The sequence below is a fragment of the Schistocerca piceifrons genome, chromosome 3 (assembly GCF_021461385.2).
Source record: "Schistocerca piceifrons isolate TAMUIC-IGC-003096 chromosome 3, iqSchPice1.1, whole genome shotgun sequence".
In the NCBI taxonomy this organism is placed as follows: Eukaryota; Metazoa; Arthropoda; class Insecta; order Orthoptera; family Acrididae; genus Schistocerca; species Schistocerca piceifrons.
In genome coordinates this window covers 517,798,048-517,824,533 of record NC_060140.1, presented here as the reverse complement: position 1 = coordinate 517,824,533, position 26,486 = coordinate 517,798,048, and the positions used below count along the sequence as shown (strand labels likewise).

Genomic DNA, 26,486 nt, shown 5'->3' with positions numbered 1-26,486 from the left:
ATCCTGTGGCACAACATGCAGCTGAACATAACACACTTGATTTCAATGTCTGCTTCACTACACAAGCCATCAGGATCCTTCCCTTCAGCACCAGCTTTTCTGAACTGCGCAGATGGGAGTTATCCTTACAACACATTCTCCATTCCCATAATTATCCTGCCCTCAATCTATGATAACATACTGTCCCCACACCCTCTACCCAACAGTTTCTGCTCCCTATGTCCTATCATCTACTCCCAATTCTCATCTCCCACTCTATTTATTTGCAGCCCTCTGCCAAGGCATTCACCCATTTTTCCCTGCTCCTCTCATTTTTTGTTCCTTCTTTCCCCATCTCCCTGCACCACAACCTCCTGACACAGTGCCTGTTGGAGACTAGTCTTTGCATACTCCACCAGACAGATTTCGTCTCTCTTCCCACCCATACACTACTATTCCTTCTCCTTCCCCTTCCCCTTCCCCTGCCCTTTCCACTGCCCCTTCCCCACCCCCTCCAGACTGCTGCTTGCATCCCATGTGATGTTGCATTCTGGCCCAAGATATTAACATTCTGTTGTAACTTGTCTTTAAGAAAGAAAATTTCCATTGGTCAGAAATGGCTATGAGAATAAGATGTGGCCCTCACCTTTTATCATGTTGTAAACATCTGTTGAAGGACTTAGGCATTTTGACTACTGTTTTGCAGTATATTTATTCACCCACAAAGTTCATCATAAATAATCCACTGCATTTAAAAAGAAGCAATGATCTGTATAATTGCTCTAGCAGAAGAAAAAAGGACATTCATTACTCCTCATTAAGGTTGTATGTAGCACAAAAAGGGGTGCACAATACTGTAACCAACATTTCCTCCATTTACCCAGTAGTACAAAATATCAGACAGCAAAGTGAAATTTGAAAACGAAACTGAACAAATTTCATCTTGACAGCTCCTTCTGTTCTGCAGAAGAATTTCTATTCCTGTAATATGTAAAAGGTGGTAGGTATGACTAACTCATATTTGTATTTAACAATAGCAGAGGAGGGAAGTTGCTACTCACCAAACAGCGGAGATGCTGAGTCGCGATAGGCACAACAAAAAGATTCACACAATTATAGCTTTCAGCCATTAAGGCTTTTGTCAGCAGTAGACACACACACACACACACACACACACACACACACACACACACACACACACACACACACAGGCCAGGAGGGTTATGGGAACGCAGGATGTATTGCAGGGAAAGTTCCCACCTGCGCAATTCAGAAAAGATGGTGTTGGTGGGAAGGATCCATATGGCACAGGCTGTGAAGCAGTCATTGAGATGAGGGATATCATGTTTGGCAGCATGTTCAGCAACAAGGTGGTCCATTTTGTTTTTGGCCACAGTTTGTCGGTGGCCGTTCATGCCGACAGACAGCTTGTTGGTTGTCATACCTACATAGATTGCAGCACAATGGTTGCATCTTGTGAACCAAATGACTGGTTTCACAGGTAGCCCTGCCTTTGATGGGATAGGTGATGTTACTGACTGGACTGGAGTAGGTGATGGTAGGAGGATATATAGGGCAGGTCTTGCAACCGAGTGAGGTGGTGCAGTGGTTAGCACACTGCAGTCGCATTCGGGAGGACGACAGTTCAATCTCACTTCTGACCATATTGAGTCAGGTTTTCTGTGATTTCCCTAAATCGCTCCAGGCAAATGCCGGGATGGTTCCTTTGAAAGGCACAGCCGACTTCCTTCCCCATCCTTCCTTAATCCGATGAGACTGATGACCTCGCTGTTTGGTCTCTTCCCCCAAACAGCCCAACCTCAGGTCTTGGATTTAGGTCATACTTGTATTTATATTTACAAATTAATGTGTATTGTGAATGTGAAATGAGAGCTTCCAAGTCATTATAATTAATTGGACCAATTATCCATGGTACATGAAACTAACTAACTAACCAACAAGTTATACCACAGAACAAGTCCAAGTTCAGGGGGAGGAAGGAGTAATATATTTCTTGACTTGTAGGAATGTGGATTCTTGTGGGCGCAATTCTAGTTGGGAATGCCCTCAGGCACTCAGCATTAATTTGCTGGATATAGGCTTGGCAACCCTGGGGCTCCTTAGGTGTGGACTGGTAAACACCATCAGTCCTCTTCTCACCGTAACCCCTGGGCATGCTTCAATGACCACCATGTGGTGTGGTGGTAGACAGTTGAGTGTTGCAGGGACCGTGTATCTTGGCTTAAGTGTCTGGGTCAGGAGGATGGTACAAACCTCTCTAAAAAAACCCTCAGTGCTGCCTGCCAATGAGAGGCATGGCTATTGAGGTAGAACAGTCTTAGCAGGCAATCTCTAGCAATCTGCCTCACCTCAGTTGTATAAGGTTGAATTAGGCAATGGGGGCTCTGTCTAAGTGGACTCTTTCCTTATATGCTTGTGGGACTAAGTTGGAACGTTCAAAATTAAATTTTACAACTCCCAGCAAGACACTTGTATCATTTGGTATTACTGACACCCACATATCCACAGGAATGAGGGAGGCTAGTCCACCTGGTAGTCAAACTGTACTCAGTAACAGCACTCAAGGAGTTGTAAATCTTAATGTGTTTGTAGTGATCAAGAGGAAGGTAGGCACTTTTGAAAAAGTATGTCCCTTCTATGGTTGTAAAAGTTTAGAAGGGCTTGCTGGTACCTTACAGTCTATTAAGCAGTTATGAAATGCTTCGTTATTGGTGGAAACTAAAAGGGCAAAGCAGGTGGAATTTTTTGGGTGACTGTGACATAATTATTGAGTTGTGTAACTCTGTTAATTCAATCAAAGGTGTGTTCACTTGTGGTGATATTATGGACACAGACATCTCAGTACTCAAACAAGAATTGCCATCACAATGGATAGTGGATGTGGAATAAAGGACATGAACTAATAAAGGAGAAATTCAGAAGTGCCACCTTCATTGTGACCTGCAGTTCTCCAGTACTGCCTGAATCACATTATGGCAGCATTCCTCTGACTTTGAGTTAGGCCTTACACAGCTAACCCTATACAATACTAGGAATGCCTATGATATGGCTGTACAACAGAGTTGCAGAAGTGAGGTGACCTAAGGGGAATATGGGAAGGCAGCCCAGAAATCTGGTACTGACTACCCATCTCCAGCCATGTATTTTATCTGCTCTTTCAGCCACCCAGTCTGGAGTTGAGACTGTCTTGTTTTTGCTGAGGAGTGCAAAATTCAGGAAATAAAAGTGACCAAGCAGATCTCCTATGCAGAAGCCAAGAAAGAGTATAAGATGACAAAATCACCTGTGTTTGCCACTTTGTAAGCTTCCATGGTGGAGAAACCAGTTCATAAGGTGGGTGCTTTGATGTAGATGACATTCGGCACACCATTACCCTCAATCAGCATCTGTACTTCCACCTGTAATTGATGAAGAAAAGTGAGTAATGACATAGCGACCCAGACAGTTGCAATGGAAGAGACCAACAAAATTTTTGCAGTGAGCATCAAGAAGGCACCCCAAAAGCAGACTGCCTCTCAGCACAGACTTTCCCCACAATCCTTGAAGGAAAAGGGAGCAGGGAAAGTGTCATCACTTTTAGTCAAAAGCTGTCTCAGGTGCCATCAGAGGTCATTCTGGCATATACGACTGATGAGGAGGACATAATCGATTTCGATACCTTGTCACCAGACCAATGTAACCCCTCCACCCCAGTGCAGGGATAGGGGTAAATCAAAACCATATAGCTGAAATGGCTCCCATACTCCAATATAATATGAATGGATACAGGACTCATCTGGAGGAACTGGCACTCTTCATACAGGGCAGACCTTTTTACCTCTGCCTCAAAGAGACTCATTTGAAACAGAATGATGCACCTTCATTTGTATGCTACCACCTCTACGGAAAAGATGACCTTACTGCTGACAGGGCAAAAGGACTTGTCACTGTGTGAAAAGTGGGGTAGCAGTGTTCACCAAGAACACATTCCACTCTTCATCTGTGCCCTTAACCACAACACTACAAATGGTCACTGTTTAGGTAATAGCCCATGTTCCTGTCACGATGTGCTCTGTGTACCTACTACCCCAAGAGTGCATTGACACCAAGGTCCTCGCACATCTTCTTGATGAACTACTCCAGCCCTTTCTACTATTGGGGGACTTTAATGCATGCAGTGTATTGTGGGGCTCTGAAACCACTTACCACAGGTGTTGGATGTTTGAGCATCGGATGCAAGCTACAGATGTCATGTTGATGAACATGGGTCAATCTATGCATTTTGGCACTGCTACTGGTTCATCTACAACCACAGTTCTCTCCTTCTGCTTGCCTGCCCTTACAGACACTGCTCATTTGGGAGTGGAGCAAGATAGCAACCATAATTCTATCTGGATCCATCTGCCCAATGGAGCAGATCCCGAGGGGGAGCCACTGAGATAGCTTTTCAGAAAGGCTAACTGGATGTTTTACAGGCAGTTAGCTGTTTTTCAGTAGTGTGGCAGTGTCTAGGACTGAGTGAATCACATTACAACCATGACCCACCTCACCATTGATGCATCTATCCAAAAGTCAATGTGAACACCTAGGAGGCGCCTGTCCCTTGGTTGATTGGTGAGTGTCATTCTTCCATTAGGGACAGGAGAGCAGCTATCTGAAGAGTCAGTCAATGCCCTACAGATGCGAATCTTACAACCTTTCAAATAGCATGGGTGAAGGTGAGGAGAATAATTTGGGAGAGTAAGCAGAGGTCTTGGCTAGGGTTCCTCAGCTCTATCAATAAGTCCACATCCACTATTAAAGTACAGGAAGCCATCAGGAGGATCTCAAGTTGGCACTCACAAGCAGAATAGCAGCTGTATGAGAGAAAGGGTGTTCCTATCATCACCGAGAGACATAGCTCAGACAATGGCCCAATTGTATAAGACCATTACTGCTGACTGTAGCCAGGATCCAGCTCTCTTTTCTTGTCAGGAGACACAGGAGAGGGTTAGTTTTGATTTCTGTTCCACCAAGAAGCCTTTCTCTCTGTGGAGTCAGATTCTGTACTGTCAGTAACTCATGATACTGCACCTGGTCATGACCTGATAACAGACAGCATGCTGAAATGGTTGAACCTGTGATCAAAAGCTGTTCTCTTTCAGTCTTTAATGAAATTTAGACAACAGGAGAGTTTCCCAACTCATGGAAGGAATCTATTTTAATCTCAATTTTGAAAACAGAGAAGGATTGGACTAATCCCAATAGTTATCATGGCATTAGTCTCACAAGCTGCAATGGGTACTTGGCAATTGCATTTAATGCATTCTGTTAGCAAAAAGGTGAATGGCCTTTCAGATCATGATGCACAAATTTTAACTTTAAAAGATTTTTGTGCTGCAACACGTGTTAAATATAGTCATCAGCTGTTCAGGAAAGCTGATCCAGTTGCTGTAGAGACCTTTGTAAACCTTATAAAGGAACAAGAGTGGCAAGATGTTTATAGCGCTGATACAGTAGACGATAAATATAATGCTTTTCTCAAGACTTTTCTCATGCTCTTTGAAAGTTGCTTTCCATTAGAACGTTTAAAACAGGGTACTAGCACAAACAGGCAGCCTGGGTGGCTGACTAGAGGGATAAGAATATCTTGTAGAACAAAGTGGCATTTATATCAAAACGTTAGAAACAGTCAAAATCTAAATGCAGCAGCTCATTACAAACAGTATTGTAAGGTGCTTAAAAATGTTATTAGGAAGGCAAAAAGTATGTGGTATGCAGATAGAATAGCTAAGTCTCAGGATAAAATTAAAACCATATGGTCAGTCATAAAGGAAGTTGCTGGTCTGCAGAGACAGGTCGAGGATATAGAATCAGTGCGTAGTGGGAATGTCCGTGTTACTGATAAGTCGCATATATGTACAGTATTTAATAATCACTTTCGGAATATAGCAGGTGAACTAAATAGAAACCTAGTCCCAACAGGGAATCATATAGTGCTCTTAGAAAAAAGTGTTCCGAGACTGTTACCTGAAGTGCTCCTCCATGATACTGACAAGAGGGAGATTGAGTTAATAATTAAATCACTAAAGACCAAGAACTCTCATGGATATGACGGGGTATCTAGCAGAATACTGAAGTATTGTTCTATGTATGTTAGCCCAGTTCTCAGCCATATCTGTAACTTTTCCTTTAGGAGTGGTCGGTTTCCTGACCGATTAAAGTACTCGGTAGTGAAGCCTCTTTATAAAAAGGGAGACATTGATAATGTTGACAATTTTAGACCTATTTCTATGCCATCGGTGTTTGCTAAAGTTATCGAGAAGGTTGTATATACAAGGTTACTGGAGCATTTAAATTCACATAATTTGCTGTCAAATGTTCAGTTTGGTTTTAGAAATGGTTTAACAACTGAAAATGCTATATTCTCTTTTCTCTGTGAGGTTTTGGATGGATTAAATAAAAGGTTGCGAATGCTAGGTGTTTTCTTTGATTTAATGAAGGCTTTTGACTGTGTTGACCACAAAATATTACTGCAGAAGTTGGACCATTATGGAGTAAGGGGAGTAGCTTACAATTGGTTCGCCTCTTACTTTAAGAACAGAAAGCAATGTTGAGAGTGGTAGTGATGTTCAGTCCCAATGGGGCACTGTTAAGTGGGGCATTCCCCAAGGGTCGGTGCTGGGGCCACTGCTGTTTCTTATTTATATAAATTAGATGCCTTCTAGTATTACAGGTGATTCAAAAATATTTCTGTTTGCTGATGACACCAGCTTGATAGTGAAGGATCTTGTGTGTAATATTGAAACAGTAACAAATAATGTAGTTCATGAAATAAGTTCATGGCTTGTGGAAAATAATTTGATGCTAAATCACAGTAAGACTCAGTTTTTACAGTTTCTAACTCACAATTCAACAAGAACCGATATTTTGATCAGACAGAATAGGCATATTATAAGCGAGACGGAACAGTTCAAGTTCCTAGGCATTCGGATAGATAGTAAGCTGTTGTGGAAAGCCCATGTCCAGGATCTTGTTCAGAAGCTAAATGCTGCTTTATTTACCATTAGAACAGTATCTGAAATAAGTGACACTTCAACACGAAAAGTAGTCTACTTAGCATATTTTCATACGCTTATGTCGTATGGTATTATTTTTTGGGGTAATTCTTCTGATTCAAAAAGGGTATTTTTGGTTCAAAAATGGGCTGTTCGAGCTATATGTGGTGTAAGTTCGAGAACCTCTTGTTGACCCCTATTCAAAAATCTGGGAATTCTGACATTGCCCTCACAGTATATATTTTCTTTAATGTCGTTTGTTGTTAGCAATATTAGCCTATTTCCAAGAGTTAGCAGCTTTCACTCAGTTAATACTAGGCAGAAATCAAATCTGCATGTAGAATGCAATTCCTTGACTCTTGTGCAAAAAGGAGTGCAGTATTCTGTTGCATCCATTTTCAATAAGCTACCACAAGAACTCAAAAATCTTAGCAGTAGCCCAAACTCTATTAAGTCTAAACTGAAGAGTTTCCTCATGGCTCACTTCTTCTATTCTGTCGAGGAGCTCCTGGAAGAGCTAAAAAATTAAGCAAATTCCAGTGTTAGATTGTCGATTTTCTTCATTTATACTTACGACTTGTCACCTGAATATGTTTTTTTATATTTCATTTTATCTGTTTCTAATATCATGTTATAATTTCATGTATTGACTCGTTCCATGACCATGGAGACTTCTCCTTAATTTGGTCCCACGGAACAATAAATAAATAAATAAAATAAAAATAAATAATAGTCAAGCAGTTGGAGTAATGGACTAAGATCACAAGTTTTAAATTATCTTTCGAGAAAACTGTTTGTGTTGATTTTAATCATTCCCGTTCTCTTTTTAATTTACTCATTTTAAAATTTGGGGGATACCGTTCTCACTTTTAAGGAAAATGTGAAGTATCTCAGTCTCACCTTTGCTGAGAACCTAATGAGGCTGCTACATGTTAAGGAATTAAAACTGAGATGTCTCAAGGCTTTTAAACATCCTAAAATGCATCTGACATAGGTCTGTTCCAACTTTATAAGGTCTTTATGTGACCCCAGCTTGAAATCAGGTGTCAAGTTTTTGGATCAGCAGGCCCTTCATACCTCAAAATGCTGGATGCAGTTCACCACTAGGGTACTGGCCTGTCAACAGAGGCTTATCGCATGCCTCTGTTCAGATGCTGGTGAGCCTCTGCTGTCTATTTGACATCATCTCCTACTGGCACACCAAGCATACAAGGCTTTGCCCATTGCAAAATTGCTAGTATCCATCTCCATTGCACAGCCACCACTGGAGCGGCTGTTCCATCATCGGCTACAGGCTATTAGGTTTTTTGGGTCCCATGTGAGAGTGAGCCCTAGGTGGGGTGCATTAAGATCCAGAGCCAGAGGCAGAGCATGGGACCTCCCAGGTACTAAAGAGGCCGAGCTTACTTCTCGAATTGATTGTACCCCAGACCATATTTTTAAAATTAAATGTAACGAGTTTTTACATCACCATCCAGATTTTATTACGTTTTACACAGATGAGTCCAAGCAGAGGAATTTTTATCAGCTATTCTGTAATGTTCCCCGACATTGTCCTCAGGGCAGCACTCCCAGAGCAATTTTCAGTATATTACATGGAATTATTTGCTATCTTGAGGGCACTGGAGTAGATGAGATGGCGTCATGGCAAGAAATTCCTTTGTTCAGATTCTCACAGTGGTGTTGGCCAGATGCACCCAGCAGATTGGATAGTGGAAGAAGTGCAGGGTGCTCTCCTTCTCTCGTGAAGGCAGGACAATAATGTTTCTGCTGATTTCCAAGGCACTTACTCACTGATAGGGCTGCCAAGGAGGCTTGCTCACTTCCAACTCCTGCCCACTGTTTGGTCCCCCTGCAGGCTGTTACCTCATTTGTGACCAAGAAGACCATGTGTTAGTAGGAGACTCAGTGGCTGGAAGTGATGAATAATAAGCTACATTCCATAAAACCTTCAGAGAAACCATGGCTTACCTCCTTCCAACCACAACGAGCTGAAGAAGTAGCCCTTACATGGCTTAGAGTGGGACATTGCCCACTGACGCATGGTTTTCTCTTACATCACAAGGAACCACTAGTGTGTCACAGATGTGGGACACAGCTGTCAGTACAACAAATTTTAACTGAGTGTTTTTATGATAACCTGAGGGCTGATCTGAATCTTCCGCAAACCTGTTCTCTATGTTAACTGGTAATGAGGCGAGTGCAGTTCATGTTTTAAGATTTTGTCTAATGTACAGAATTCTTCCCAAAGTGTTGGGTGTGAGATTTTTATGCTTCACACCCTTTATTTCTAAGTAGCCATCCAGCCACAGTCAACTGTCCTCTCTTTAACCATGTCTGTGCTGGTATTTTATCCTTGATGTTATTCAGTTTTTCTGCTGTGTTTCGTCTGACTTTTATTGAGAGATTTTCTGATGCTCACCTTATTGAGGTTGTCTGTTCATTTCTTCTGTGTGAATGCAACTTGGTTTTTTGATTTATTATTATTTTTAATAGAATTTCACCATATTAATTTGCGTATCATTCGTGTAAGAGTGCTGATGATGTTGTTTAGCATGCTCAGCTACAAATCTCATTATCTTTTGAGAATGTGCTGTGGAAGAAATTTAAAGAAAATCTTAGTGGTCCTACATGTCTGGAAAAGTTGCAGAGTTGTACGGTCACACATGGTCCCATTAATGGGGCACAATTTGGAAGGTGGGTATGAAACAATACATCACATGTATGTGATGTGCAGTGATACATGGGAGAATATTCTCTGCATTTTTTTTAAATTTAAACTGACTAGGAATCCACATTAAACTGTAGATTCCCCTACAACCGTCTGGATAAGTCAGTCCAAAGGTCAGAGGAAGGCAACAGCATATCATCTCTAAATAGACCTAGTAGAGCACTATGGTGTTCAAACCAACCTTTGGGTTAATGACAGTTCTACCTATTTACATGCAATAACATGTGAAATAGTAGTATTTCGGTGGTCTGGTTTAGAATACATTGTGCGGTTTTGTTACTGTTTGAATAGATAATCAGATATTTCCATGCCTGATCAATTCGTTATATCACTGACCATATTCTCATTCACCTGTGTACCTGCTGCAATAATTCCATGTTCCCTTAAAATAAAAATCCTGCTATATCTTGTAACATATTGACATACAGCAACTATCACTCTGAGTAGTTTTCAGCCTGATATTAATCGACTCAATCAACTTACAAATATAATCTCTTCTTTTTAATGATATCAATATAATGGAGGGAAACATTCCACATGGGAAAAATTATATATAAAAACAAAGATGAGGTGACTTACCGAACAAAAGCGCTGGCAGGTCGATAGACACACAAACAAACACAAACATACACACAAAATTCAAGCTTTCGCAACAAACTGTTGCCTCATCAGGAAAGAGGGAAGGAGAGGGGAAGACGAAAGGAAGTGGGTTTTAAAGGAGAGGGTAAGGAGTCATTCCAATCCCGGGAGCGGAAAGACTTACCTTAGGGGGAAAGAAGGACAGGTATACACTCGCACACACACACATATCCATCCACACATACAGACACAAGCAGACATATTTAAAGACAAAGAGTTTGGGCAGAGATGTCTGCCTCGACTGACATCTCTGCCCAAACTCTTTGTCTTTAAATATGTCTGCTTGTGTCTGTATGTGTGGATGGATATGTGTGTGTGTGCGAGTGTATACCTGTCCTTCTTTCCCCCTAAGGTAAGTCTTTCCGCTCCCGGGATTGGAATGACTCCTTACCCTCTCCTTTAAAACCCACTTCCTTTCGTCTTCCCCTCTCCTTCCCTCTTTCCTGATGAGGCAACAGTTTGTTGCGAAAGCTTGAATTTTGTGTGTATGTTTGTGTTTGTTTGTGTGTCTATCGACCTGCCGGCGCTTTTGTTCGGTAAGTCACCTCATCTTTGTTTTTATATATAATTAATCTCTTCTTTTGTAATACTGTGAAAAATTTTCAAATTATCCCTTTCAGAACTGTGATGCTTGTAAAAGAATATAGTTCTTTTGAAATACTAAAGAATGCTGAGTGTGGATTACTACTCACTAAGTGGAAGTAGTACTGAACACTGTTTTCCACTGCTCACCACGTCTTGGAATTGATGATTACTAGTGAACAGTTTTCGTGAAAAAAAGTTTCAGTACAAGAAAAGTTGATCTTGCAATCACTATATTCTAAAATTAAGACTGGTAGTGCCAGCCTCAAAATATTAGTGAGAACTGTGAAATATAGCCAATACATCATTCATACTATTACTTACGATATGAATATAATAGAGGGAAACATTCCATGTGGGAAAAATATATCTAAAAACAAAGATGATGTGACTTACCAAACGAAAGCGCTGGCAGGTCGATAGATACACAAACAAACACAAATATACACCAAAATTCTAGCTTTCGCAACCAACGGCTGCTTCGTCAGGAAAGAGGGAAGAAGAGGGAAAGACAAAAGGATGTGGGTTTTAAGGGAAAGGGTAAGGAGTCATTCCAATCCCGGGAGTGGAAAGACTTACCTTAGGGGGAAAAAAGGACGGGTATACACTCGCACACACACACATATACAGACACAAGCAGACATATGTCTGTTTGTTTGTGTGTCTATCGACCTGCCAGTGCTTTTGTTTGGTAAGTCACATCATCTATGTTTTTAGATATACTATTACTTACTATAGACAGAAGGAAGTTGATGTAACAGATCATCCCCCTGGTGTTGCAAGTTTGAGTTAATACTTTTTTTTTTACAACCACATCACTGTTAAAAGTACCAAATGTCCTCATTTCAATGCCCAAAACTGACTAACAGATATAAGTATACTTATGACAAGAAAATAATTCTGCTGTAGCATTAGCTATTTGATTCCTTACAGAATGGTATAACACAACTTCTTGTGAAGTGACAGATTCCTGCTCTCTTTCATTGTTGATGTTAGGCTTTGTTACTCAGAAGTAGGGGCAAGTTAAGAGGACATTTGCATGATGTGTTCTGCGCAAGGAGACAAATGATACCTCTGAATGTCATCAGTGTATGACACCTCTCTGCCTCATGATACAGTCTCCAACTGTTCTCACCTGCTGCAACTGGAAACACATGAGGACACATTTTCTGTTTCTGACTCACTGCTGAAAAATGAGTATACCCAGAAAACTACAGGTACAACTTATTAATGTAATTCTCGTTCTTGCTTTGTGTCACCCATTATGAACAACACTGGCAATATAGCCTCAAAGTACCTGCACTAAATTGAAAAACAGTGCTAAATCTTGGACAACTTCTTAAAGATCACTCTACAGGGTCTGTTCTGAGCCAATGACTCCTTCTTCTGGCACAAGAGATGGAGTGGAAGGAAGAGGGGTGAAGCAAAAGGACTGGAGAGGTTTAGGAAAAGGGGTAGAAGTTTCCAGAATGAGATTTTCACTCTGCAGCAGAGTGTGCGCTGATATGAAACTTCCTGGCAGATTAAAACTGTGTGCCAGACCGAGACTCGTGTTTAACAAGGTGGGAGGGTGGTGGCACAAAATAGACATGTCAGAAAATGAAATATGTAGAAAACTAGAACAGGACTCAAGAAAGAGGAAGTTACTGAGAAGAAATGCTAAGACAGAAGAAATTAACATAAACTAAGGCCAGGTGGGTGGCGAGAACCAAGGACATGTTGTAGCATTAGTTCCCACCTGTGGAGTTCTGAGAAAGTGGTGTGTGAGGGAAGAATCCACATGATGCATGTGGTGAAACAGGCACCGAGGTCATGACTGACATGTTGTAGAGCATGTTCTGCAATAGAATATTGTGTACACCCTCTGCCTATGCCCATTCATTGGTGGTAGTCATGCTGCTGTAAAATGGCGAACAGTGTTTACATAACAGCTGGTAAATGACATATGTTGTTTCACAAGTGGCTCTCCCTTTGATAGTACATATTTTGCCAGTTATAGGGCCGGTATAGGTGGTGGTAGCAGGCTGCATAGGGCAAGTCTTGTAGTGCGGACAGTCATAGGGGTAGGAGCCATAGGGTAGGGAGATGGGTCCAGAAGGTACATAGGGTTTGACAAGAATATCATGTGGGGATTGGGAGAGTGACAAAAAGCTATTCTAGGAGTGGTAAGCAAAGTGTCAGGCAGAGTTGATCTCACTTCAGGGCACGATTTTAGCAAGTCTTGACCTTGTCGAAGCAGTTGATCAAGACCAGGATAATAGTGGTGTGCTCCGAAGTTGTTTTTGGAGGAATCAGCAGTACCAGGATCGGATGTGATAGCTCAGGAAATGTATCTTTGAACTAGGCTGGTGGGGTAATTACATTCAGTGAAGACTGAAGAGAGAATGGTTGCCTTAAATGCCAAGACTGTGTGGGAGGGAACATTTGACGTGGAGAGGATGGCAGCTGTCAAATGTAGGTACTGTTGTTTGTTAGTAGATTTAATGTGGACAGAAGTGTGTAGCTGGCATTTGGTGAGGATGAGATCAACATCAAGGAAAGTGTCATGGGATTCGGAATAGTACCATGTGAAATTTAATTGGGGGAAGGTATTAGAGATTTCAAGAATTTTAACAGATCAGCCTCACCATAAGTTCATATGGCAAAGATTTCATCAATGTAACTAAAACAAACCAGGGTCTGAAGGCCTACGGATACCAGGAAAGCCCCCTCCAAGTGACCAGTGAAAAGACTGGCATAGGAAGGCTCCATTCTGGTTCCCATGGTCACACCCCTGATCTGTTTGTATGACTGCCCCTCAAAGGTGAAGTAGTTGCTGTCAGACCCTATGTTCCTTCTGCACCCATCTCCCTACTATATGGCTCCTATCCCTGTGACCTCCCCTGTTGCAAGATTTGCCCTGTGCACCCTCCTACCACTGCCTATACCAGCCTTGTAACTGGCAAAACATGTACTATCAAAGGGAGAGCCACCTGTGAAATAACACAGCATATATCAGCTGTTTTGTAAACACTGTTTGGCCTTTTACATTGGCAAGACTAGCACCAAATAATCAGTTATGATGAATGGGCTTAAGCAGAGGGTGTATCCTGCCAACATGCAATCTCCTATTGCAGAGCATGCTCTACAACATGATGACCATGACTTCGGTGCTTGTTTCACCACATGTGCCATCTGGATTCTTACCCCATACACACGTTTTTCGGAACTCCACAGGTGGGAACTAGTGCTAGAACATGTCCTTGGTCTCGACACCCACCTTTCCTTTATTTACATTAATTTCTTTAGCATATCTTCATAGTAACTACTCTTTTCTTCACTTCATTTCAATTTTCTTCATCTTTCATTATCTCACCAGTCTATTTTTTGCTATCCCCCTCCCACCTTTGTTACATACAAACACTTAGCTTTTTATTTTTATTAATTCATGTGTGATGTTTTAGCAGTAATTTCTGTCCTGCATATTAGCCAATCTTCCACCTTTAAGCTCTCAGGTTTTCAAATCTCATCCTGTGCAGTCCCCAACAACATGTCTTTCTTCTTATCCTATCCAAGTCTCCCCTGACCCAATGATCTGGGTGATTTTTCTGAACTCTACCCATTTTCCTAAAACTCTCCAGTCCTTTTCCTTCCCCTTCCATTCTTCTGCCAGAAGAAGGAGCCATTGGGTCTGAAAGCTTGCATAAGTAAAACTTTTTTTGCATTTGTTCTCCTGTAGATTTTTTTATCTACCCAATTACACTTTATTGCGACATATTGATTATTTTTGTTGTTATAGAGTAATGCTATTGGTTGTTATGTTATGTGATAAAGTACTCCTATTAATGCTCGACCCACTTTCTAAAGTCAACATTATTTGAACTACAGTATGTCATTAGGCAAAAAATAAAGCATCTTCTTGTCTTAAAGCCCAAGATGTATCATTCAGTTCTCATGTTAAGTAATGCAAGGACATATCACATTCAACATAAATTTACTTTAGACAGTACTGTGTTGTTCAAACCAGCTGTGAAATTGAGTATTGAGTTACTTTACTCTTGATGGAACTCATTCTCTATGGTTGAAGTGTGTATGTTTTGTTACAAAAGTTCTCCTGGTATACAATGACATCTTGTCTGAAAAATACTCAATTGTCAGATCTATTGTGATGTGGACAACATATCTCAACATGTGGAAAACACAGATATTTTTGTACAAGAGCTGTGGCCATTAACAAATTGGAATCACAAGTTATGATCTCATAGTGAAGTTTTACTGTTTCTCATATGGGATCAATAAAAATTTGCTCTGCGAAAAAGCATTTTGTAGAAGTCGTACATGTTTGTAAATGTGTTTGGTTGCTTGCAGTATATTTATTGATAAATATATCTAATATTTTGACTAATTCAGAGATCAAGGAGCTTGAAGAATCTGATTTCAGAGTAATGGTTTGAAAGAACACAGTATGATGATTTAACACATTTTACAGCAAAATGTTACTATGTTTTTAATCAGATTTTTTGTGCAGCCACTCCATTCTCTGTCCTGTCAGATTAAGTTACAGGATAGCATTCATTTTTGTATTATATAAAAACCAGCTTTACGTCCTTTTACACAGAGCTATAAGTTGTTGTTGTTGTGGTCTTCAGTCCTGAGACTGATTTCAAGCAGCTCTCCATGCTACTCTATCCTGTGCAAGCGTCTTCATCTCCCAGTACTTACTGCAACCTACATCCTTCTCAATCTGCTTAGTGTATTCATCTCTTGGTCTCCCTCTACTATTTTTACCCACCACGCTGCCCTCCAATGCTAAATTTGTGATCCTTTGATGCCTCAGAACATGTCCTATCAACCGATCCCTTCTTCTTGTCAAGTTGTGCCACAAACTCCTCTTCTCCCCAATTCTGTTCAATACCTCCTCATTAGTTATGTGATCTACCCATCTAATCTTCAGCATTCTTCTGTAGCACCACATTTCAAAAGCTTCTATTCTCTTCTTGTCCAAACTATTTATCGTCCATGTTTCACTTCATACATGGCTACACACCATACAAATACTTTCAGAAACAACTTCCTGACACTTAAATCTATACTCGATGTTAACAAATTTCTCTTCTTCAGAAACACTTTCCTTGTCATTGCCTGTCTACATTTTATATCCTCTCTACTTCAACCATCATCAGTTATTTTGCTCCCCAAATAGCAAAACTCCCTTACTACTTTAAGTGTCTCATTTCCTAATCTAATTCCCTCAGCATCACCCGACTTAATTCGACTACATTCCATTATCCTCGTTTTGCTTTTGTTGATGTTCATCTTATATCCTCCTTTCAAGACACTGTCCATTCCGTTCAACTGCTCTTCCAGGTCCTTTGCTGTCTCTGACAGAATTACAATGCCATCGGCGAACCTCAAAGTTTTTATTTCTTCTCCATGGATTTTAATACCTACTCCGAATTTTTCTTTTGTTTCCTTTACTGCTTGCTCAATATACAGATTGAATAACATCGGGGAGAGGCTACAACCCTGTCTCACTCCTTTCCCAACCACTGCTTCTCTTTCATGGCCCTCCACTCTCATAACCGCCATCTGGTTTCTGTACAAATTGTAAATAGCCTTTTGCTCTCTGTGTTTTATCCCAGCCACCCTTAGAATTTGAAAGAGGGTATTCCAGTCAACATTGTCAAAAGCTTTCTCTAAGTCTACAAATGCTAGAAACGTAGGTTTGCCTTTTCTTAATCTTTCTTCTAAGATAAGTCGTAAGGTCAGTATTGCCTCACGTGTTCCAATATTTCTACGGAATCCAAACTGGTCTTCCCCGAGGTTGGCTTCTACCAGTTTTTCCATTTGTCTATAAAGAATTTGCGTTAGTATTTTGCAGCTGTGCCTTATTAAACTGATAGTTCGGTAATTTTCACATCTGTCAACACCTGCTTTCTTTGGGATTGGAACTATTATATTCTTCTTGAACTATAAGTATGCTTCTGAAATTTATTGAGAATGCAGAACAAACATATCATGTAACTTACATAGTTACTGATGTCTTTCATTTACTAGCTCTTAACCTATTAATATACAATCACTGGAAAATGTTCAGTCTCATTGCATTATATCGTATACTGTTGGTCTGTGTGACTGATATATTGATTTCAGCAAATTTTCAGCTTCATAAATAAATTGTGAGCACAGTTATTGGTAATGGGCTGAAGTTGTGTATTATCCTTGATATAGGGGAATAAATCTATAAGTTAATAAAATCTCATAAATCTGTTTAAGTGAAAATATATTAAATAATAGGAATTATTTTTTATGGTTAGTGAAGATGAATTTCTTGGATGGAGGACGACCAATGATGAATGTTAGCTGTAATTATAGCACCTATAGTACTGTATGTCAGCAAATCCACAAAGATTACTAAAGAAGTGAATATTTGAGAACATGTTCAGAATGACTAGATTGACAATATAACTAATGACCAACTTTGTTTCAGATGTAGAAAATTTTTGTTGTGAAATAGTGTAGCTGTTTAACTAATTATGTCTTATATTGTCAACAGAAATATGGTAGTGTTTAATGGGAGATATACTTGGAGAGTTTTGCAGGCAAGACAAAAAGGACATACTTCACAATCAGTCCTACGCAATGTTTCACTATGGTTGATAAATGACTGATATGATGTGTGTCTCTTATTTGTTTAATGCATTATTCTACACATCTGAAAAAGTATTGGGGAATAGCAAAAACACATCAGTTATTTTAGAAATAGTTTTTTATTGGTCTTGTTTAAATATATGTATATATATTTATATTACAAAGTATTAACAAATTTTAAATGACATAACTCACTATAAAATTGCAGAAATTCAAAGAAAGACATGAAACAGAACATTTGAGGTATGTTTGTATTTTACAGTAGTGCTGTTCTGTAAAGTGTACATTCTGAGGTTTTGGAGGCTGATTCTGTATTCCTGTTATATCTGTAAAGAAATATCTTTTAAACATATTCTGTCTTGCTAAGTTGCTGTCTACAAACACTCACACATGTTAATAATTACAAAGTCACACATTTTAACAGTATTTTATATACATTGTATAACAATTATTCATATATAGGTTTAATTTATTTGTCTATCACATGTCATTCATCCCCGTATTGTACTGAATGACACTGCATAATTTGCTGCTGAATGTGTTATAAGGAAAACAAGTTGTACTTCAGAAAGGATAATTACATTAATGTGCTATGGAATTTCTATATGTGTAATCCACTTTCTAGCATGTGCATCCGTCTGAAGCACATTTCAATACTGATATAAAATAACTGTGCTGTGAAATAAGGCATGTAAGGAGAGCAAAATAAAATTATAAAATTGTATACAAATCGTTGTCTCTCGTCAGAGACTATTGATATGTGTGTTAATGTCTTCTTAGTTGATGACAGTCAGATAAAATCATACACAAATAATTTGTGCTCTCTACTCTCTTTGTGTCCTAAAGTGAAAATTCTGTTACAATTACATGTTTGCAATGCTGAGATATATACATAAATTTACCAGTATTACCTACAGCCATAATATTAATACAGCATTCCGGGAATCACATAAACAAAAAGTAAATATGTAATGACTAAATTGGCTATGATTATGGAAATCTGTGCCCAAATACTTTTAAGTACCAAAATCAAATGTTTGCTATGTGTACTTTACAAGTTATATTACTGAAATTCATTTGGAAGACATTACATTCACAATTACTTACAGCAGTTTCAAGTAAAATAGACAGTCTTTTTTCACTGACTTGTATTTAACTTAAATCATTGTTTTATCACATTTGATTATCTAACATTTAAAACACACATTACACCACATTAAATAGTGTCCAGCATAACTATAAATATCTAACAATTTTATGTTACTTTTAAACAAAACACAATATCTTTTTTGGATTACAGAAATCAATTCATTTCTCTGTACTATACGAATAACATTTTATTTATGGTGATTCTATTTTTCTGGTCCATCGAGGTCTTCGGCTTGAAGAACCTTGCTAAAGTATACAAAACTCACGAACTATAAAAACAATACCACTAATTAAATTGTCATGTATTGATGAACAGCACCATTTTTAACCACATAAATCTATTTTCCACACATTTACAGTATCCCATTATTTTCAAAACTGTACAATACATTTCATGGTCTGAATTAAAACAGGATAAAATATAAACATCACTAATTAAAATATTCCACTTTCTTTTTCTAGGAACAACAGACTGTTTTTATTATAATATTTATGCAGTAGAATAGTTACAAATAAACAATGTCACACACTCATTCTTACATAATTCATCAGTACATCAGTTTATATATACAAATCAACCATCACTGACTAAGCGTTCTACCAATATACAAATTAACCTTTGTTACTTAAAGAAGCGTATATAACTGCCTTCCCCTCATTTTTTGGGCTCACCTTTGTTGAAATATTGGTTAATTCAAAAAGATTTGTGAGCTTGAGTTTAAAATTGACAGAAATTTACTGTTCTAAAATCATAATCTGCACTTTATTAAAGGAACTGAATTGACTTGTGACTTCCCTCATTATATCTATAAGATGCTACAGCACCTTACCAACAATTAGGATTATCTTTTATTTATGTTTGCCTCATAGTACTCTATTCCATTTTTGTAACAGTATTTTACACTGCTTCTGTTCTATGTGTTTAATTGTGACAGAAAAACAGGAAATTTCAGCTGCTAGAGTTCAATATGTAATGAAACACGGGCTGACACCCACTTCCCCATTCATGCTGGTAGTACCATGAATACTCCTACATTTACACAGAACACATAATTTGAAGTTTGAAATAAGCAATTTCATTTTGTCTATGAAGCACTTATTATTTCCATCAGCATTCTCAAGTTCAAAAGACTGCTGTCAGAAAGACAGACATAAAGGTTCACTACAATTTAAAGCTGTCAAAATCACTTTCTTGCATTACTGTTTCCTTGAATAATAATTGTACATATTTGGCAATGAAGGCCATTGTACATATTTGGAAATGAAGACTGTTGTACATACATGGAAATGAAGACTGTTGTATATATATGGCAATGACGGCTATAATTTAGCACTAGCTGGGAATACGAGGCTAATCTTTACAATACCTCATGCCAGTGTCTTATTAAATGATGCAAGTGTAAGAAGCACAAAATTACCTGTGCTTCTAATTTCAGTACAGTTAAATAAATAGAAACTACATTTTCTGTGAGAGCTCTCTTTAAAAACACCTTACATGTCCAGTGAAATTGCTTATTTCAGGAAGAAAAGACTGGATGCCAATCACAAATTTTCAAATAGCCCCCAAGTCATCTTTCTTCCAGAGGTAATGTATTCCAGTGCTGGCGGTTCTTTGTTTTCAATTCATATTGAAATAAATCACAGGCAATGTAACATATCACATGGTATTATAACGTTCTGTGTTTCCATGCAGCCGTGTTGTCACTTCATGCACTACAAAGAAAAATAAAATGGCTGTTACTACTAATAAAACTGATGTTCTTCAGATAACACACAAATTCATGTGAAATTTTGATCTGTTCCTTTACATTTCTGCCCATGAACTAATGATATGCTAACCACATACATCATGGCCAAATACAAAATAATGCTGCTGTTTCTTTCTTTTCTTTTAACATATAAGTAACACTTATTTACTCAGTGTCCGTAGAGTCTTCTGAAGCTTGAAGGGAATGTTGACCTGACTGCACCTGACCATGTTGCATTGTGTTAGCTTTTAATCAGAAATGGATGTCCCATACATCTGTAGGCGTCCCGGCCTTGCCAGCTTCGTGCATCTTGTCGGCCGATGGTGACGATGAAGATGCTGCGGCATGGTCAGCACTAGGCCTGTTGGAAGTGGCAGGGTTTGAGCCACTCGTAGTCACACCGCAGGCCCCGGCTGCGTCACTTACGGGAGCGACTGCGCTGAGCATCCCTTCTATTTGGTCCAAGCATACTTGCAAGTAATCCTGGGAATGGAAAATACAACTGTCAGGGATTCAGTTTATTTTACAGACTACTTTGCGATACAGAGGTCATTTATATATAACACGTGATCTCCAGTTACTCATTATTACTCGTACCTGTCACGTTACAATTGTATAAAAAATTTCTGGTGAAGGAACACCTACCCTTTCAGTTGAGGTGATAGCCTGAAGACTGTCCAGAAGTTGACTTAGTGAGAATCCACTTTTTGTAGTCCATCCTAAACCGTTCAGTGCTGCTGCTATACTTGATGCAGCTATCATACTTGGCAAGTAACGGCAAAACTTGTAATCTGCAACAGATAAAAAGCATTGCAAAATAAGTCAAACTGTAACAGAGGACTTTGAACAAAGACCAAGCAGTTATAAGTGACAATCCTGTCAAGTTGTTGTGTTGAAAATAATTTAACAATAATAGCACAAATTGTGCAGTCACTCAAAAAGACAATGACAGACTTACAAATGTATAGCATTGGTCTATGATAATAAATAAAATTTTAAATCGTGCTCATGCAGCATTATTCTGTAATATTATGTCAAGAAATATCTTGTTGGAAGGGTTGATAAAATGACTGTACAATAAAAGAAATATTTGCTTCAGATGTGTAAGATTCGTCATGTAACTTATTTTGATTTCAATCATTTAGACCGATTAGTCTTATCAAACCTTAATGATATTAAAAAATTGGGTAATGGTTAGGTTCTTTTCGAAGAGTGAGATTCAATAAATTGGTCATTTACAAGCAGTAAAGTGCTCCCATAATCTTACGTATGGTATTCATATTGCTCAGCCTATAGAAACAGAATGTCTAAAAGTATTTAATTGTATCGATCTTCACTTCATAGCTACTTTCGTAAGAAATGCGAGGTATGTCATGGATTCCAAATTTGGTCGCTACTCTTGTGTGAATAGGGATAGTGAATTATTTAGTCTGCTGTTTCAAACAGACAATGATCTTTCTCGCTCTGCAGTGGGCAAACACGTAGCAAGCCGCGACATTACAGGCTGCAGTGTACGTGCGCGATGTCACCCGCCAACCCAAACCAGGCCTCCCGCGCCTTAGACTCGAAATCATAACATTACCAGCAGCGTTTGTCCTTGGGCTGAAGTGTCTGGGTACCCTTTGTCGGCAAACACTTCATTGGTTGCAGCGCGGTTGTCTCTCTGTAGGAACCCTCCTCCCCTGACATTTTGGGGGCACAAGAAAAATCACGCAAAACCGCAAATCTGGACAATTTTGATATTCACGGACCGGAAGTTCCTTCAAACCGATATATTATTTTCTAAACGCTGTTGTACAAAAATACGAGTCAGAAAATTCATTCAAAAGGACTCTGTCAAATGAAGGCGTCGATGCTAGTTACATCAAGTAAGTCTTTAATGCAACGGATTTTGAAAATATTGCGGTCGTACATGAACCGGAGAACGATTGCATTTGCATATTATTGTTTCTCAAAGCGTTGCTGCTCAAATAAAATCATTTGTATAACATGCCACTGTGTCGCTTTATTCATATCAATTCGAATACAAACGCTAAAGCTTGAAGCAGTATACCCGTATAACTGTTAAGTTAATTGTCAAATTGTGTCCTTGTGGCACTTCTGCAACTGCTGAGTTATACAGGGGAGACTTAAAGGGGGAACCATTCTGTTCCGAATTACCTTCAGGAACTATAAACAGAGGCAAAAAACTTAAGTCTACTTTTCGGCTCGTACTTTTATATATTTCTCAATTTTCAACTACGAGGAACCCCACACATGAATCTGAGTGGGATTGCAATGTCTCGGTAAACAAAATAGTTAGAAACATATTGCCGAAGTATACGCCGCTTTGCATACTATTGTTTGCATTGTGTTTTGCCGCTTTTAACTCTTTTTGATCTTTTATAACAGCTAAGGTGGCTCATATGCTTATGGCAAAGGAGAAGGAATAACTAGTAATAGTTGACTGTAAAGCATCTGGAGTGTCATGTAGTACCGTATGCAAAAGCGCTGTTTCACACTAGGTCAGTCATCTGGTTAGTATAGTAAAACGTACAGTAAAATGAAAAACTGACAGATCGAGTACCACCCACCGGTCCAACCCCGCTAACGGCGAGGAAGTGAACAGTGTCTGTCACCAGTTCGAGTTCAACCGCTATTATACTGTTCCTTGTGACTCGGCAACTTGGCTCGCTAGAGAGGTCAGTAAAATTTGTTCTTGCTTTCGTTGAGCAGTAGTGCTAGTATAATATGAAGTATCCCCTATACAGTGCCGTAGATTATGAGCATTCAGCTGAAGTACTGCAAGGCAAACGGAATGACCAGCTGGAAAAACAGACGAGGAGGAGGTCAAACAGTATTTTGAACAATAGGTGTCTTGCCTAGTCTAAATAGACCCGCCAGGGTCAGAATCTGACTGTATGGAGGTATAGACTTAGATTTTCACACCACCGGCACTCAATCTATAACAGACAATTGAATCAACTTTCGGGAAATGTCCATGTGGAAAAGTTTTCGGTCTTTAGTTCTCCAGGGAACACATCGTAGCTACCTTTCGAATCTCTTTGATAATTCCGGGTAACCTTTTTTATCTTTGATCTCTTTTCCCACCTCTTTCAAGATAAGCGTTGCTGCAAGATTTGTTGTTTCACTGTCTTTCGCTTTACGTACAATACTGCAGTGCACACTTTACAAAAGAAAATTGTTAACCACCGGCTGAATCGTGTCCGAATACGAATGCGTAATAACCTAGTTGCTACTCTCTCGTTTACCAAATATCATTCGCCGCTGAACTAAGCTAGTGGCTCGGTGTGAAAAATCCCTCCGCTAATTTTGATACACAGGAAGTATCGTACTTTTCGAAGGAAGAATATCCTCTTATTCTTCCAATTTGAATTAAAGAACCAATCTCGGTAAAGATTTCCTGGCATGATTTTCACAAGTTTCGACATACGGAACAGAATGGCGTGAGCAGACTGGCAGATACGAGTTCAAAGCGTGCGAGCTGGTCACACAGATACGCCAGCTACACGACGCCTGCGTATCGTTTGTTTCGTGACAGAAGGCGGCGCGAACGCAGCGAACACGGTCCCTCGCTTCGAGCGACAACGCAAGATGGGCTGGCGACCCGTGTTTATACGAGTCACCCCGTGGCCCGCTACTTAATACGAACGCGGGCCGCGGCGCGGCGCTGACGGCGGCCGGGGGCAGGGGAGGGGAGGCCAGCCGGATGCAGGTGGGCGGAGCGGGCGGCGGGCGTGGCGACTGAGCCGGCGGCGGCGGCGGCGTCACAGTCGAGCGGCGCCGCGACACGACGCGGGTTCCCACGGCCCCGCGAGCGGCCCAAGGCCGCGCCGAGCACCGCGGCCCGTCCTCACCTTGCCGCGCGCCCGCCATATCTGTCTGCCGCAGGCAAATCCCCGCTACCCGCAAATCACAGTACTCTGTGTGCAATTAGTACCACCTTTCCCACTGCCATCACGGATTTCACGCTAGTAAAAACGAGTTTCTGAGCGAGAGGCAGATTTGGAAAAGGATGGGGAGAGCCATCGGATGTGGCTCTATTAAAAGTAACTGTCCCAACATGACGTTTCCGGCTCAAACGGAATTTTTCTCTTCAAATTTAGTATCTTACGCTCTCTTCAAACAGTCGGGAGTAGGATGAAAAGCTTCTCTGAGCACCGTGGCCAATTCCGCAGCCTCGGCGCCACAGCTTGTCTGTAGTGGCCCATCTGGCATCATTGGTTTTAAGTCAAGGCAAGGAAGTGTGAAGTAAGGGAAGGTACCTGGAGTGGGTGCTGAGAGTACTTTCGTCTACAATATATGTTGTCACTAGGAAACGGCCGCTAATGAGATTTTTGGCCACTAAATGCACTGTCACACGTTACTTTCTATTTGACACATTGAATAAGTTAAACAGGGTAACTTTTCAAAATTCAGCCAGAGGTGGCCGACTGAGGCCGGAGAAGTACAGTTCAAAAGGTATGGGAAGGAGTAAACAAAGAGGAAGACGAAATTTGACGTCCTGTCTTCTCTTGAGGTTTAAGATGTGTTGGAGGGTCGTTCTGGAACCACTAAATCCCCCCCCCCCCTTTTCCCTGTTACAGTCGCGAATAACGCTTGAGAAGAATAATTGTCCGTAAACCTCCACATGAGATCTACTTTTTCTGATTTTCTCGTGATCATTTCCCGGGGCGTTTCTGGGAAGAACCAGTATGTTGTCCGACGCTTCCTGGAAACAGTAAACGTAACCGTGACTCAGAACGCCTCCCTTGTAGCGTCCGCAACTCGAGTCTGTTGATCACCTCCCTAATGTTCTAGCACCGTCTGAATGATCTCGTGACGAAGCAAGCCGCTCTTCGTTGAATATTCTCTCTCTCTTTTCTATGAATTCGATCTGACAAGGGACCCAGACTGTTGAGCATTTCAGAATCGGTCGGACCAGTATTTTGTACCTGTGGTGTATTCAAGGATAGAACACGGTGGATTTAGAGAAACCACGAAAAATCGGAATTAGGACGGCATGAGTTGAACCTCATTCATCCAGAATACACAGAATGTCTCAGTTCCGTTAGGATGTCTAGCCTGAAATTCCCAACTGCGGTGCTATCTTGTGTCGAGCTGCGGTATTACGAGCCTTGAAGTTTCAACAACAGCTGTGTAGGTCAACGCATTAGTTATCATCGAGGCAGCAGGCGTCCTGGTTTCGAACGTGTCTGACACTCGTCGGAAAATGGAGGTGGAGCAATGAGGTAACATCAAGTTTCGTACTACAGTCAGTGAATTCGTCGAATTCGACCCGAATACACAGAGGTAGGGTCCAGATCACTCCTCCACGACAACGCTCTAGCCAACCAACAAAGTAAAGAACGTGCGCGAGTGTCTGGACAACAAACGGATAGCAGACTTGGATCACCTGCCGTATTCGAAGAATGTGGCCCCAGCCGACGTCTGGCTGTTCCCCAAATTGAAATTAACAATGAAAGGACTCCGTTAAGGTGGATTCAAGGGCATTCAGGGAACCTGTGCCGCAGCACTAAATGCAATTAAAAAAAAGGACTAAAGTGACTGTTTCAAAAACGTTTTTAAAACTATTTCAGCTGTGTATTGATTCGGGGGGAGACTATTCTGAATAAAGACAGTGACTTTATGCACATAACTCACGAATTTTATTTTTCATACACACGGAACTGGGACACGCTGTGTAAGACGAAAGAAAGGTTATCGTGCTTGACACTTCCTGTTTAGGAGACACAACAAGCTTGATCCTTAGTGCGCTTTTATGTCCAACAATTCTTTTATAAAATAGAAAAGTTACGATACAACGCGAAAGTCGAATTGGAATCGAAGTGATTACAGACCGAGCACTGGGCATTTGGGGAAAAAAGTGTCAGGTGAGTCAGTCGAGCTCTTTGTTGAAGGCATCGGGCCGCGAACATTTCGAACCCAGGCCCTACAGCGCTCTGGAGGTAAGTACGTGTACTGGAAGCGACGACAGTGAAGTCGCACACC

At 40.3% G+C, this 26,486-nt stretch overlaps 1 protein-coding gene across 1 annotated transcript in view; it reads right to left on the bottom strand.

The window, feature by feature from the left end:
* Positions 1-17,698: 17,698 nt before the first annotated feature.
* LOC124788702 (G1/S-specific cyclin-D2-like) overlaps positions 17,699-26,486 on the bottom strand; it is a 58,385-nt gene continuing 49,597 nt past the window's right edge. Inside the window, exons 4-5 of the mRNA XM_047255981.1 lie at positions 21,141-21,286; positions 17,699-20,978 (exon numbers count right to left, since the gene is read on the bottom strand). Coding sequence (XP_047111937.1) covers positions 20,748-20,978; positions 21,141-21,286 — 377 coding nt within the window. The 3' untranslated portion in view covers positions 17,699-20,747. The remainder of the gene's footprint in view (positions 20,979-21,140; positions 21,287-26,486) is intronic.